The 13830-nt window shown below is 35.9% G+C and overlaps 1 protein-coding gene across 4 annotated transcripts in view; it reads left to right on the top strand.

Annotated features, from left to right (window-relative positions):
• Vps13a (vacuolar protein sorting 13 homolog A) overlaps positions 1 to 13830 on the top strand; it is a 194218-nt gene that overhangs the window by 36788 nt on the left and 143600 nt on the right. For 3 of the 4 annotated variants that reach the window (XM_075973636.1, XM_075973637.1, XM_075973639.1), the window contains exons 11-17: positions 3044 to 3171; positions 3359 to 3465; positions 4238 to 4409; positions 6497 to 6559; positions 7172 to 7301; positions 8486 to 8580; positions 8887 to 9029. In XM_075973636.1, the coding sequence (XP_075829751.1) occupies positions 3044 to 3171; positions 3359 to 3465; positions 4238 to 4409; positions 6497 to 6559; positions 7172 to 7301; positions 8486 to 8580; positions 8887 to 9029 (838 nt within the window). Of the gene's footprint in view, positions 1 to 3043; positions 3172 to 3358; positions 3466 to 4237; positions 4410 to 6496; positions 6560 to 7171; positions 7302 to 8485; positions 8581 to 8886; positions 9030 to 13830 lie in introns of those variants that run through there. The other variant, XM_075973640.1, reaches the window with a different exon arrangement.

Here is a 13830-nt window from a genome sequence, read left to right as displayed (position 1 = left end):
TCAAAGTTTCCTTTATATATTTTTATATGTTATGTGTGCTATTTAACCTTTTTATAATTTCTTTAAATGGCTCTTCTGCCAATTTTGGCAGTTTTTGTTATTATCCTTGTTTCTCTTTTTTGTTTGTTTTCAGTGATGGGGATTGATCCCAGGCAGTCTCTGTTACTGAGCTACATGCCCAGTCCTTTGTGCCAAAATCTTATTTTCATTATTTTGAAGTTGATTTTATTCTTAATTCCTTCTCAGAGGAAATATTAGGTCTGATAACTCTGTATCATGTTTATGATGTATTTAGATTTGACTTACATTTTCTGTGTTTTAGAGTCCATTGAAGAAAGAAAATAATTAGTAACTGTAAAAGGAGATTGGACTAATAGGATTGACTGGTGTGAAGTAGACTAGTAAGATGAAAGGATGAACCCTATGTTTGAGCTAAGGATACGGTTCTAAAAAAAGACCCTCTCCCTTGTGTGACTAAAACCCAGACCTTGGTGAAGTGAGATGAACGTGGTTAAGGTTCAGAATGTCTCTACTATTGTATTAGCAAAGCTTGTTGGAAATCCAACTCTGTGACTGATGAGACTCGTGGAACTTTATCTCTCTGTCTGTACTGGGTCCTGGGGGAAGGTGTTTGCTGACTGTCCTTAGCTGTTGTACAGTAAAAAAGGCTGGTGTTGAGGAAGTCCTCTGTGCAGTAGTAACTGGACGCCAGAGAAGCCATCTTAGATCAGGGCTAGGTGTTAATGAACTTTGCCTCTGTCTGAGCCTGTTAAATGAGTACACTGTGGAACCTGACAGTGTAATTCCCTCCTATTGATTCTCTTAACATAGCATTAGCCAATACTAAAATAGTAGTAGTCTAAAACTATGCTTGTTTTGTTTTTCTTTTTAAAGCAAACTTTGGAAAGTGAATTTGATGTTCATAAGTTGATAGCTGCATATTTGTAGGAAGGCAAAGAGAATTGGTTTGAGTTATTCTTCCTTACAAGTCTACTTCCTCTCTTCTGATCTACTTAATGGGAGAAATATACTTTTTTATTTGATAAGGTGGGCACGATCCAGTAGAACATGAAAAATTAATGATGCAAGAGATTTGGATTTCTGGATTGATGTGGGGGAAAGGGTTGGCATCTGTTGTATGGTCTAGAGTTTTCTTAAGAACAGGACATAATCAGTTCATCTTTAAGACACTTTTGTTGTAAGAGAAGAGTCTTGATATTAACTGTATTAGTAGGGAAGGCAATAGGAGTTAATGCAATTTCTCTTCAGGGTATGTATGCAAGCATTTTTAACATCTTAGGTACTGTAAGCTTTTGAAGAGAGAAACTACGAAATAGTGGTGTAGAAGAGAGAGTGGACTTAAGCCAGCATTGTTTTTGAAGTATGGTTCAAACTAGCAGCCTTATCATCACTTGGAAGGTTGTTTCAAGTGCACATTTCTAAGTCTCTCCAAGGCCTTTTGCACCTGACTCTCCTGGCACTAGAGAGTGTAATAATAAGCACTACAGGTGATTCTGATGAGTTCTCAGGTTTGAAAACCTTTGGGCCTAGAGTAGGTTAGACACGCAACAGGGCCATATAGTCAGATATTTTGCCTTTGTAGGCTGTAGATAATCTGACACATACTTTTTTTTTTTTTTAAATCAATCCTTTAAAAGTAAAAAATTCATTCTTGGATAACTGGCCACCAGGAACATGCTGTAGTATGAATTTGGTCAGTGCCAATAGAAACAAAAAAGTCAACCTTAAAAACAATTTAAAAATAAATTGTTGATGGATCTTTAGCAGGGTAAACATGGGAGTGCTGTGTGATTTCCCTCTCCATAACATTAAGAATTCACTTAATATTTACAGTATTAAAGTGAGAATAATGACTATGATTGTCACCTTTTCCTTTCTAGCCACATTGTGCTATTAGGTCCAAGTGTGCAGTTGGTTTTACTGAGCAAGTACTGGTGTATTAAAAGGGCAAACTTGTTGAGGGAATAGTTAAAATAACGGATAAGAAAGTAGAATTAGAGAAGAAATGAGGAAAGAATCATCATTGGTTACATTTAGCTGGAGCAAGAGGATCTGGAGTGCTGCCCCACAGTAGACTGATTGTAGTTAACAGCATGTGTGTTTCAAAAGCTAAAAAGTGAGGCCAGACTTAGCCTGGTTGAGAATGCTTGCTGTTTAGTCATGACAGCTAGAGTTTGGATTCTAGCACCCATTGGGACGCCTTACAAATTCCTCTAATTCCGTCTCTAGAGGGTGTGATGTTCTCTCTCAGCCTCAATGAGCATTCCCACCCCCCTAAATAATTCTTTTAAAAGCAAGGAGAAATATATTGAAATTTTAAATTATTATACCAGTGTATAATTACAATGTATACATGAATGAGAACAGTGTGTTTATTTCTATTAGTATGTGTAACTTTTATATTTATATCTATTAAAAACAAGGAAGAAATAAATAAACCTTAATTTTAGCAGTGTAAGGACACAAGTCCAAAGTGAAGGGTGGTGGGGAGGTGGCAGATCAGTGATTTTTTTTCTAGGTCCAAAAATTCAAATATTGATTTATTTTCCAACAATATTTATGTTTAATGTCTAAAATATGTTCTAGAGGTGGTTAATACAAACATATTATATTGTACTTATATACAATTTAGATTATAATTCAGTAGTTAATCCTAGTATAGATTATACTGTCACTGTTCTCCCTCTGCATACTTACTACTTTTCCTGATATCATTTGATCCAAGAAGATGATCCTGGGCAAATTCATATTCTGCCATCTATCTATGCAAATTAAAAGGAGGACTAGTTTACAGAGAAAGATCATAAAATGGAATCAATTATAAATATAATCTTAACATTTCTAATATTCTTTAAAATTAAATTAAATCTAGAATTAAAATTGTTCCTTTCAGCAGTGTTCCTATGTAGGACTGTGGAGAGACTGCAAAAGAGGTGTAAAGGAGTATTTCCAGCTGATCTCCTTAGTGCTAGGATGGTTGAACTGGAACTCTAATTGTTTTTCAATTTGTATTATTTTTCAGTTTTTCGACCTATATCTGCTAATGCCAAGCTTCAGATGAACCGGCGATCAGATTTTGACTTTTCTGACCCTAAAATAAACCTGGACGTTGAGCTACATACCATAGTGATTGAGTTTAATAAACCACAGGTGATTTTCTTTGATGACATTTAGATTGTTAGTTATTGTTTGATAAAAGCAAAGTTAAGATTTTTAAGTGTTTTCTGAAATTCATAGTTGCATAAATATTCCTTTTAAAACTTGATAATGTAAGCTTTGCCTTCAGTAGTGAATAGGAGCCCTGAAACATCTGAAAGCTGTAACTCTGTCTCTCTAGTATTTCAGTCTCATGGAGCTCCTCGAGTCCATTGACATGATGACACAAAACCTGCCCTACAGAAAGTTCAAGCCCAGCGTGCCTCTTCACTACCATGCCAAAGAATGGTGAATGCCTCAGTTGTTTTGAAAGTTCTAAAAAAACGTTAACTAATTTTATTATTTCTAATATTTAAGAATGTATCACAAAACTAAATTAACTATGTTTTTTAAAAGTTATTCTAAGATTTGGTACAAACTGATTTGGGTCTAGGAATATATGTTGCTCCTTTTATGTGTTAATGAATTGACTCAAGAAATTCTTTAAATAATTTGCAACTAAAAATCTTAAAATACTGTAGTTTTCATGTACTCTAGAAGAATCAGTATATTTGAAATAATTAAAACTTTCCTTGGTTTTTCTGCAGTGCTCCACCCGCTCACCACCGGCCCCTACATCCCCCCCCCCCCCCAGATTTCCATTTGACTCATTAGAGCTTTATTAACTCAGCTTGAATATTAGTAACTGAGATGGTTCTGGGAGGTTTATCCATGTAACCCCATTTTTAAATTTAAAAATTTTGCTGTTTTTTTTTTGAGGTTGTAGTTTAGTTTCTATGACTTGTAGGACATTTTAAAGTAACTATTTCTATAGTTATTGACTAGTTTTCCAATTATGCATTAAGTTGTGCAAAACTATATTTTTTAACAAAATTGAGTGTTTTATTTTTTGTTGCAAGATATAGTAATTAGTGGAATGTTGCTATAAATAGTGTGTTCTGATAAAATGCTGTTTTAATAGTCTTGTAGTTACTCATGTTAGAAAAAATAAATTTAGTTGTTTTTGGTATTGTTGATCTGGGTATAAGTATGGGGTCTTTTTTTTTTTTTTTTTGAATAGGTGGGCTTATGCTATACATGGTATTCTTGAAGTAAATGTTTGTCCTCGTTTACGGATGTGGTCTTGGAAGCATATTAGAGACCACAGACAAAAAGTGAAACAATATAGAGAATCTTATAAGAAAAAGTTAACAAGTAAGAAGCCATCTCCTGAAATTCTCATGTCTTTGGAGGTTAGCATTTTAAAACAATTATTGAATACTTTACTGTGCATAATTTCTCCTTAGGGTTTTTTTATTTTTAACATTTATTTGTGTTTGTGTGTGCATGCTCATTGTGGTGTGTGAAGGTGGGGGCGGTGAAAGGACTGCTCAGAGTCTATTTCTCCTTCCCACTATGTAAGTTAGGTAGTCAGGCTTGGTGGCTCACCTGCTGAGCCAGCTCTATGGCCCTTCCCAGTTTCTAGTGATTGCTACATTTTAATTACTTAGTCTGCTTTTTACTGACCATTTTCTTTCTCTCTTATTTGGGTGTTTTAGGGATTTTACTTTTTAGCTGTGTAATAAAAAACCTGGTGATATTATTCACTGTGCTTTTGAAATTTTTATTATTTTCAGTTCAAAAGGATTTGGGTTTACATATACCATAATGTGAAGCTTCATGTTATTTCTTTTGTAAGTCTCAGAAGTGATTGCCATATCGCTTCTGAACTCCTCTGTTGATGATTGGGTAGATAATATTTCTGTTGTTATTATCTTACTGTGTATTAGTGGAGTTTCTTCTGTATGTGTAAGCTCCTTTTTAATCTGTGTGCCTGTGTAGCCCTGCTCAGCCACCTGTCCTGGTCTCTGGCTGTACTTCTACCTTAGTCTGCCATCCTTACTTGAACTTTCCTGATTTCCTGCCTGTACAAATAATTTGTATCTTAATTTTTGGTACCTATAGTCTTTAACAGCAGCATGTTTAATTATATGCCTTGAATTATAATATGTAAGCAGAGACTGCTCGTATGTTTCCTGGCCACCTAGATCTGAGTAATCACACAGAAACTATATCAATTACAACACTGTCTGGCCTATTAATTCAGGCTTCTTATTAATTAATTCTTACTTCTTAAATTAACCCATTTCTATTAATCTATATATCAACACAAGGCTGTGGCCAACTGATAAGGTTCCGGCATCTTTCCATAGGCTGCTACATGGTGTCTCTATGACTTCGTCTACTCTCTCTCTGTATATCTGTTCAGATTTCCCACCTGGCTTTACTCTACTAAGCTATTGGTCAAAACAGTGTTATTTATTAGCCAAAAAAAGCAACACGTATACTGAAGGACATCCCACATCAATATTACTTTTGTATTGCTCTTAGCCTTATGGCATATAAAAGGAACTTTTTAAAAAACAGGTAAAATATACTTTGGACAGACCAGGAGTAACTAGCTTTTTTTTTAATTGAATTTTATTGAGCTATACATTTTTCTCTCCTCCCCTCCTGTAACTAACTTCTTGAAAGTAGTGTAGCCATTTAGAGTCTAAAATTTTCAATGGAAAATTCTGAAAAGATTGAAACTTTACATTTTCCTTTCAGTTTTAAGGTAGATGACTAGCTGAAGACAAGAAGTAATGGGGAATTTTTGGGTCTAGAGACCTTTCAGGTGGTTTCATATTTCATTACTTAGTTATGGCCTTTACCGGAATTCTCTTAAGTATACTGGATAGCACAATTTTAAGGAATGCTGTTTTCTAGAAGAATAATAAGTCGTAGTTGCTTCTTTTGGTGGAAAAAATTTGAACCTAAAACTTGAAAGTAATTATGGGAAGGCACGGATGTGTTAGGATTGTAGCTCTTCTCAGTTTGTATCCATAACTGTAGCAGTTTGGAAAGGAGAGAAGTTAAGAGTAGTTTTTAACAGATTTCAGGTACTTGTAAGCCTTCTTGAAATATCTTCGTAGATATAAACTATTTCTTTAAGATGAAGCCTGTATTACAGTATTAGTTAAAATGGTCTTGATGTGTTTATTTTTATTTGTAATTAAAACCCCCAATGAAAGACATTTTAAACAGTACATGTGTGTGTTTTTGAATGTATCTCTATTTATAGAGATTATAACTGTATCCATAGTGGGGATGGTTTCTCTGTTTACAGTCGTTCTGCTCTAATTTCCAAGTTCCTGTGTGTGTGTTTGTTTATGTAAGAAAACACTGCATCCCCGAATGTAAGAGAGGACATATTGATGAACTCACACTGCATTTTCTTAGTGTAGTAGCTTATATTCTGAAGTTTATTATGTAACACTTGTTTTACTTCTATTTTCAGGAGTTGGAGAAAACCTTGGATGTTTTTAATATAACCATAGCTAGACAACAGGCAGAAGTTGAGGTAATTTCAGATTACCATTAGATTAATAAAAATAGTGTCGATATGAGAGATAATGTCAGTTTGTGCAAAATACTGTTTTATTAAGAATTCAAATGTGTTTTTTGTGTGTTTAGAAGATTTGATATAGGTTTTGTAATACTTGTTTATTGTGTTAAGATGTAATTATCTGTAAGAATTGAGCCTATGAAAATTTCAGAGTTCATATGTAGATGCAATTTATGTATCTTTTTTTTTCTTTTTTGGATTTTCGAGACAGGGTTTCTCTGTAGCTTTTTGGTTCCTGTCCTGGAGCTAGCTCTTGTAGACCAGGCTGGCCTTGAACTCCCAGAGATCCGCCTGCCTCTGCCTCCCAAGTGCTGGAATTAAAGGCGTGCGCCACCACCACCCAGCTCAATTTATGTATCTTTGTATCTTGCTAGGTCACAAGGAGATTCATATGTTATTCCGAAGTCTTGTTTGGTAAATGTTACAGTTACCATGTTATGTTGTTAGTATGTGATTTTGTTTACATTTCTTCAAATTCAAAAGAGATTTATTTTAGAAATACCCTGTTTCCGTTTTTTTTCGATTACTAAAACAATAATTTGTCGTCTATGGGAAAACTTATTTTAGGTAAAGAAAGCTGGATACAAGATTTACAAAGAAGGAGTAAAAGATCCAGAGGATAATGCAGGATGGTTTAGCTGGCTGTGGACGTGGTCAGAATCAAATGCTAAACAACAACTAGAAGTTAAACCTGGAAGTATGTTCATTTCCTTTTACATTAGTATAGTTAATCAGCTAATGCATAGTCATTAAGTTTTTTAATTTTTTTCTAATTAAACAGTTATTGTAAGTGTATTCATAACAATAAATTGTTTAATTTATGATCAAAATTATAAAATTACTATTATTTTCAAGCAACTCTCCTGTTGGTACAGAGGAGCTTTACACTGGGAGCACTCAGTGTAGCACATGTGGCGTAGTAATAGGTAAATATAAATCGCAGAATGCTTTATGCCACTGGAAGTTTTTCTTGAAGTTGCTTATTAGAAAGTTTTTTTCCCTTCTTCTCTTTTTGGAACATGTATGTGTGTATGTGCCATGGCATAAGCTCAGGACTTTGCTTATATATAGGCATGCACTGTACCTTTGGGTTGTTGCCTCAGCCCTTAACTGTTGTAAGCAAACAGGCTTTTCTTCTCTCTCTCTCTCTCTCTCTCTCTCTCTCTCTCTCTCTGTGTTGCCACAGCTTAGTTTAATCTCCTGTCTTTCTGACTCTGACCGTGCATAGCTGGGGATTACAGATAACATGTTACTGTGCCCAGTCAACAACACACTTGGTTTTCACTCAAATAATAAAGATCATAAGTCTTGGAGGGCTAGGGACTGGACATATGATATATTTTGGATTTATCACTTTTTGGTAGTGTGGCTAAGTTGGGTGTGTTAAATCTGTTTTATCCATCTGTAAATTGAGAGAAAATTAGGATAGTATATCTATTTGTACTGATTAATATAATGCCAGTAAATTCTTGCTTAATACAGAGACTAAAAAAATTATATCGTCAAAGTTTTGGTTAGTAACTTATTTAAGGATCATTTCTAAAATTGCCAACACATATCTAATACTTAATACTTATAAAAACTATTACAATAATAATAACATTTGTGAACTGGCAAGATGTCTGAGTGGTTTTTGATTTCCTGTTTGATGATCTGAATTTGATTGTTGGGTCCCATGTAATAGCAGAGAATCAGCTTCTCAAAATTGTCCTCTTACCTCCACATAATACTTTATACACATATCTCCACATAACATGCACATACACACACTAAATAAAACAAAACAGCTATTTCTTTTTATTTTTCTATAAAGCCAGGTAAATTATATTTGTTTTATATTGTTAGTAGCAAGACCATAAAACATTTATTTATGATTTATAGTTCTTGAAGAAATGTTGACACCTGAAGAAAAAGTTTTGCTTTATGAAGCAATTGGTTATAGTGAAACAGCAGTTGATCCAACCTTGCCAAAAACAGTAAGATATTTTCTTGCTTTATATCTTATTTTAATGTTAGCTGTGCCTGCTGTAATTCTTTCAGAAATTTTGTATTGCTATTTTTTTCTGTGACCTTTTTGGGGGTCTATAAATAGAGCATTTATCTTAATCCCAGAAATATGAATAAAAGTATTCTTTTAATTTTTGAGTTATTGCAGTGATTCTTTGGTAAATTAAGGCTTGTTTTGAAAGTATCTCTGGATTTGTAAGTAAAGGAATCTCATAAGATTGTTTTGTTTATTGATACCCCATCCTCACTTCTGTTTTATTCTGGATATTCTCTAGTTTGAAGCCTTGAAGTTTTTTGTTCACTTGAAAAGTATGTCTGTTATTCTAAGAGAAAATCACCAAAAACCGGAGCTGGTAAACATTATAGTAGAAGGACTTAGTACTTTAATTGTGCAAAGGCCAGGAGCACAAGCCATAAAGTAAGTATAAATTTATTTTCTTCACAGGTTAAATACCACTAATCTGAATCTGAAATACTGAATTTCAGTGCTTTGACTATTGAAGGAAAATTCCATACCTGACTTAGTGTGATAGAGTGCAGTAAAAACACAGGTACACTAAAAATATTGTGTACTATTACCTTTAGACTATATATGTGAGGAATTTATAAAGTATAAATTTGCGCTTAGATCTGAGTCCAGTTCCCCAGAGTCCACATTGTCTAAACACAAATATTCAAAAATCCCTCCAAAATCTCTCTTTCTATCAGCCCATATCACGATGACAGGGGAGGAGGCCCATTTTGTGAAACTCAGGAGTACAAGTTTTCTACCTTGGATCAGTTGACAGGTGGTACAGTTATATCATGTGCTCTTTCAGTGACTAGAATGTAACAAGAATGTAGTCAAAAATTCAGGCTGGAGATGAGGCCTTATTCATGTCTCTCTGTTCAGCTTATGAAGGTTTTCACATGTATTTTGTACCACAAGCATCCTGGCCCATTGAAATAGTCCTGGTGTTTAAACAGAAAAAAAAATGCCTTATTTTGTGGAAGCACTTAGATTTTTGAAGGCTCATTTAAACAACATGAATATTTTAGTTATAGGTTAACTTTGAAACATTTTGTGTAGGATAAGACTTCACTATGCAGTAACAAAGTTCTCAAACTGGTCAGCAATTTTCAAAACACAGAAAACAACAGCGAACATGGTAGGTGGTGCTGGGGAAACAGCCTAGTTGGTAAAGTGCTTGCTGCACAAGCATGAGGACCAGAGTTTGATTCCCAAAACCCTTGTAGAAAGCCAGGTGTGGTAGCGACAGCCTGTAATCATAGTTCTGGGCAAGTGGAAATAGGAGGAGCCCTGAAATTCAGTGTCCATCCATCCCTGTTGGATTGGTGAGCCCTCGGTGCCAGTGAGAGACCCTGTCTCAAAAAAAAAAAAAATAAGGTGGACAGTGTTTCAGCTTTTGTCTTTAAGTTTTACTTTAAGATTGGAGTTTAGGTTACAGACCTTGCAGTCTTTGGTGTGGTGATTTAATGCACTCTGTGTTTAGGGATTTAGACCTCCCCCGTACCATATAATTTTTTTGGATTTATCAATGTATTCAGTAGAAAGTAATATGTGAATAAACAAAAAAACACTAAAGAAAAATTAAAAAGTAGTATTTGACCATACAGAAAGAAACAACAAATGTTGCTATTTCTAGTACAGCGCCAGGGACAGTCCTGACTGGAGTGGTGAGGGAATGAAGAAATGACGGACACAAGCTGGGGAGAAACTGCAGCATCCCAGAAGCTTAGTGGAGCGTGAACAGAGAGGCAGGGGTAGAGGTGGGTGGGAGGATTATTGCATGCAGTTGAACAAAGAGGTAGGGCTACCATATATGGTAGAATAAGGAGGCAGGTTTAGCTAATCTTAGAGGGGATTCACTGTAGGGGAGTAGTCTGCAGGCTCTAAATACAAGGAGAGGAAGAATCAGAACATGGAGCAGAGGGAGGCTTTGCCACCTTTCTGAGCCTCAGCTGCCCCCCATCCCAGGTGAGGGAGCAATGGGCTTTGCCATTTTCCCATGGATTGAGGCTAAAGTCTTTGACAGGGCTGGTCATGTCAACAACAGACATTCACTCAAGACTTCACACTTTAAAGGCTTCCTTCATTCTCTGCAAAAAAATGACTTTTACTTTGTCTTCTTTTTAAAAGCAGTCTTCTCCTCCTCCTTGTCACTCTTTCTCCCCCATTCTCTTCCTTCCTTACCCCTCTTATTTTTGAGATAGTGTCTTTGTATTCGGTATCTTCCTGCCTCAAACCTCTCAGTTTCTAGATTACCACTGTGTACCACCATGCTTGGTGTATTTTAACCTTTAAGAAATAATTTTTTGTTTTGTTTTAATTTTTTTTTTGATGTTGCTTTTAGAGACAGGATTTTTCTGTGAAGCTTTTTGAGCCTGTACTGGAACTCACTCTGTAGATCAGGCTGGCCTTGAACTCATAGAGATCCTTCTGTCTTTGCCTTCCAAGTGCAGGGATTAAGGGCATGCTTCACCACTGCCCTTCTAAGAAATACTTTTATTGAGAGCCCCTCCATATACTTGTAACTTATCTATTTAGTATATAATTTATTATGCTTTTGCAACTATATTAACATACTTTTTTACATTGATAATGTTTAAGGTTTTGTGCATTAATAATGTTTAAGGTTATGTAGCCACCACCTGAATATAATTCCAGACATTACTACATACCATGAAGAAACTGTATATATTTTACTGGCAGTCCCTTCCTAGCTTTCCAAGGCTCTTTTTCTCTGATTCCAACAACTAGCTTCTTTTTGTTTCTTATTTTTCTCCCTCTTATTTCTGGGGTTAGAGAAATTGCTCAGTGGGTAAGAGCTTTTGATATGCATGCACAGGAACCTAATTTCTAATTCCCAGAACCTTAAAAACAAATCTGGTTGAATGCATGTCCCTGTAACTCCAGTGGAGCTAGCAGGTGGATCCTAGGAGCTCACTGGCCAGCCAGCATCACCTGGTCAGTGAATGACCCTGTCTTAAAGGATTATGGTAAAGAGTAGAGGAAGATATGTGATGTTCTCCTCTGGTCTTTACATGCAGTTACGTGTGGCTGCACATACACATACAGACAGACAGACAGAATTAGAATTTTTTGAGCATTTTATATGAAATCATCCAGTATGTGGGCTTTACTGTTTTTTTTCCCTTTTTACTTACCATGATGTCTTTAGGGTTCATTCATATAGAATAAATTTGTAATTTTTTAATTGCCTGTATTCTATTATTTGGCAGCACCATATTTTGTGTCCATTTTTTAACCGACAACTAATTGAGTTGCTTCTATCATTTGGCTATAAGAAATATTTGATATAAACATGAACAAAATTTTATTTGTATATGGGTTTTAAATTTTGGGGTTATATATCAAGGAATAGACTTATTTTCTTATACAGTAACTGTTAATGTTGAACATCAGGAGGAACTACCAGATAATTTCCCAAATCAGGCACATTTTATATTCCTACTACCAGTGAATGAAATTTCAAATATCTCCGTAACTCCAATGATACTTGCTATTATCTCTTCTTCTGATTATGCTATATTAGTGAAAAGTGGTATCTCAGTGTGAGACTATTATTGATGGTTAATGATTTTAGACATTTTTTTTCTGTATTGTTTTATGTTCATGTTCATACCTTGTTTAAAGAAATTACCTTTAAACTTCCTCTCCCTTTTGACTGATAGGTCTTGATTTGAGTTCTTAACAGTTTTTTATACATTCTTGAAGTGTGTCTTTTTTGTATTCTTTCTCTTTCTGGTGGAGATCAAATCAGGGCTATGTTTATGCTAGGCAAGTGTTTTGCAGCTAAACTATGGCCTCTTCTGGGGTGTGTGTGTGTGTGTGTGTGTGTGTGTGTGTGTGTGTGTGTGTGTATTTGGGGGGATGCTAAGGATTGAATCCAGGGAACTTCACATGCATGGCAAGTGCTTTAACCACTCAGCTGTACCGTAAACCTTACAGGTAAAATAATATTATTTTTTCTATTTAGTACATTTTCTTTCTATTATGTCCCTTGTAGCAAAAATGTTTTAAATTTTGACCTGCTTTGATTTACTTAGACTTTTTGTTGTGTATACATTTTAGTATATCCAAGGTTTGTTTAACTGAGGGTACATTGAATATATTATATACTTCTGTAAGTATTTTGTTACCCTTTTTTATTGTTTTTATTAATTTTTTTCTTTTATTTACATCCTGACCGCATTTCCTCCCTTCTCTCCTTCTATTCTTTTCCGCCTCTCTCTCCCGATCCACTCCTCCTCTGTTTCTGTGTAGAAAGGGGTAAGCCTCCCATAGGTGTCAACAAAGCATAACATCTAGTTGAGGTAGGATTGTGCTCCTCTTTTTTAATTAAGGCTGGGTGAGGTAACCTATTATGGGGAATAGGTTCCCAAAAGCTTACTCAAGCATTGGGACAGGACCTCATCCTACTGCTAGAAGTCCCACAAAATAGACCAAACTACAGAACTGTCACACATATGTAGAGGGCCTAGGTGGGTCCCATGCAGAATCCCTAGCTGATGTTCCAGAGTCTTAACTCCTCTGAGTTGTTTCTGTGGGTTCTCTTGTGGTGATCTTCACCCCTCTGGCTCGTACATCCCTTCCTTCCTCTGAACAGGATTCCTGGAGCTTGGCCCAGTTCTTTTTTTTTTTTTTTTTTTTTTTTTTTTTGGATTTTTCGAGACAGGGTTTCTCCGTAGCTTTTGGTTCCTGTCCTGGAACTAGCTCTTGTAGATCAGGCTGGTCTCGAACTCACAGAGATCCACCTGCCTCTGCCTCCCGAGTGCTGGGATTAAAGGCGTGCGCCACCAACGCCCGGCTTGGCCCAGTTCTTGACTGTGGATTTTTGCATTTGTTTCCATCAGTTGCTGGATGAAGGTTCCATGATAACAATTAGGGAAGTCACCAGTTTGATTACAAGATGGCCAGTTCAGGCATCCTCTCCACTATTGCTTAGAGTCTTAGCTTGGGTCATCCTTGTGGATTCCTGGGTGTTTCCCTGGTACCATGTTTTTCCCTAACTCCTAAATGCTCCCTCCGCCCCCATATCAAGGCATCTCTTTCATTACTCTCCCCCTCTGTAGTAAGGCTTCTAACAGTGAGAGCAGGACCTCTCCCTGGTACTTAGCTAGCTTTTGGTAACCTGTTCCCTATGCCGGACTGCCTGAAATACGGGGAGGAGCTCAGTCCTGCCCCAACTTGATGT

This window comes from Microtus pennsylvanicus, chromosome 5 (genome assembly GCF_037038515.1).
Source record: "Microtus pennsylvanicus isolate mMicPen1 chromosome 5, mMicPen1.hap1, whole genome shotgun sequence".
Taxonomy (NCBI): Eukaryota; Metazoa; Chordata; class Mammalia; order Rodentia; family Cricetidae; genus Microtus; species Microtus pennsylvanicus.
The sequence above is the reverse complement of the archived record's forward strand: the minus strand, read 5'-3'. Positions and strand labels throughout refer to the sequence as shown.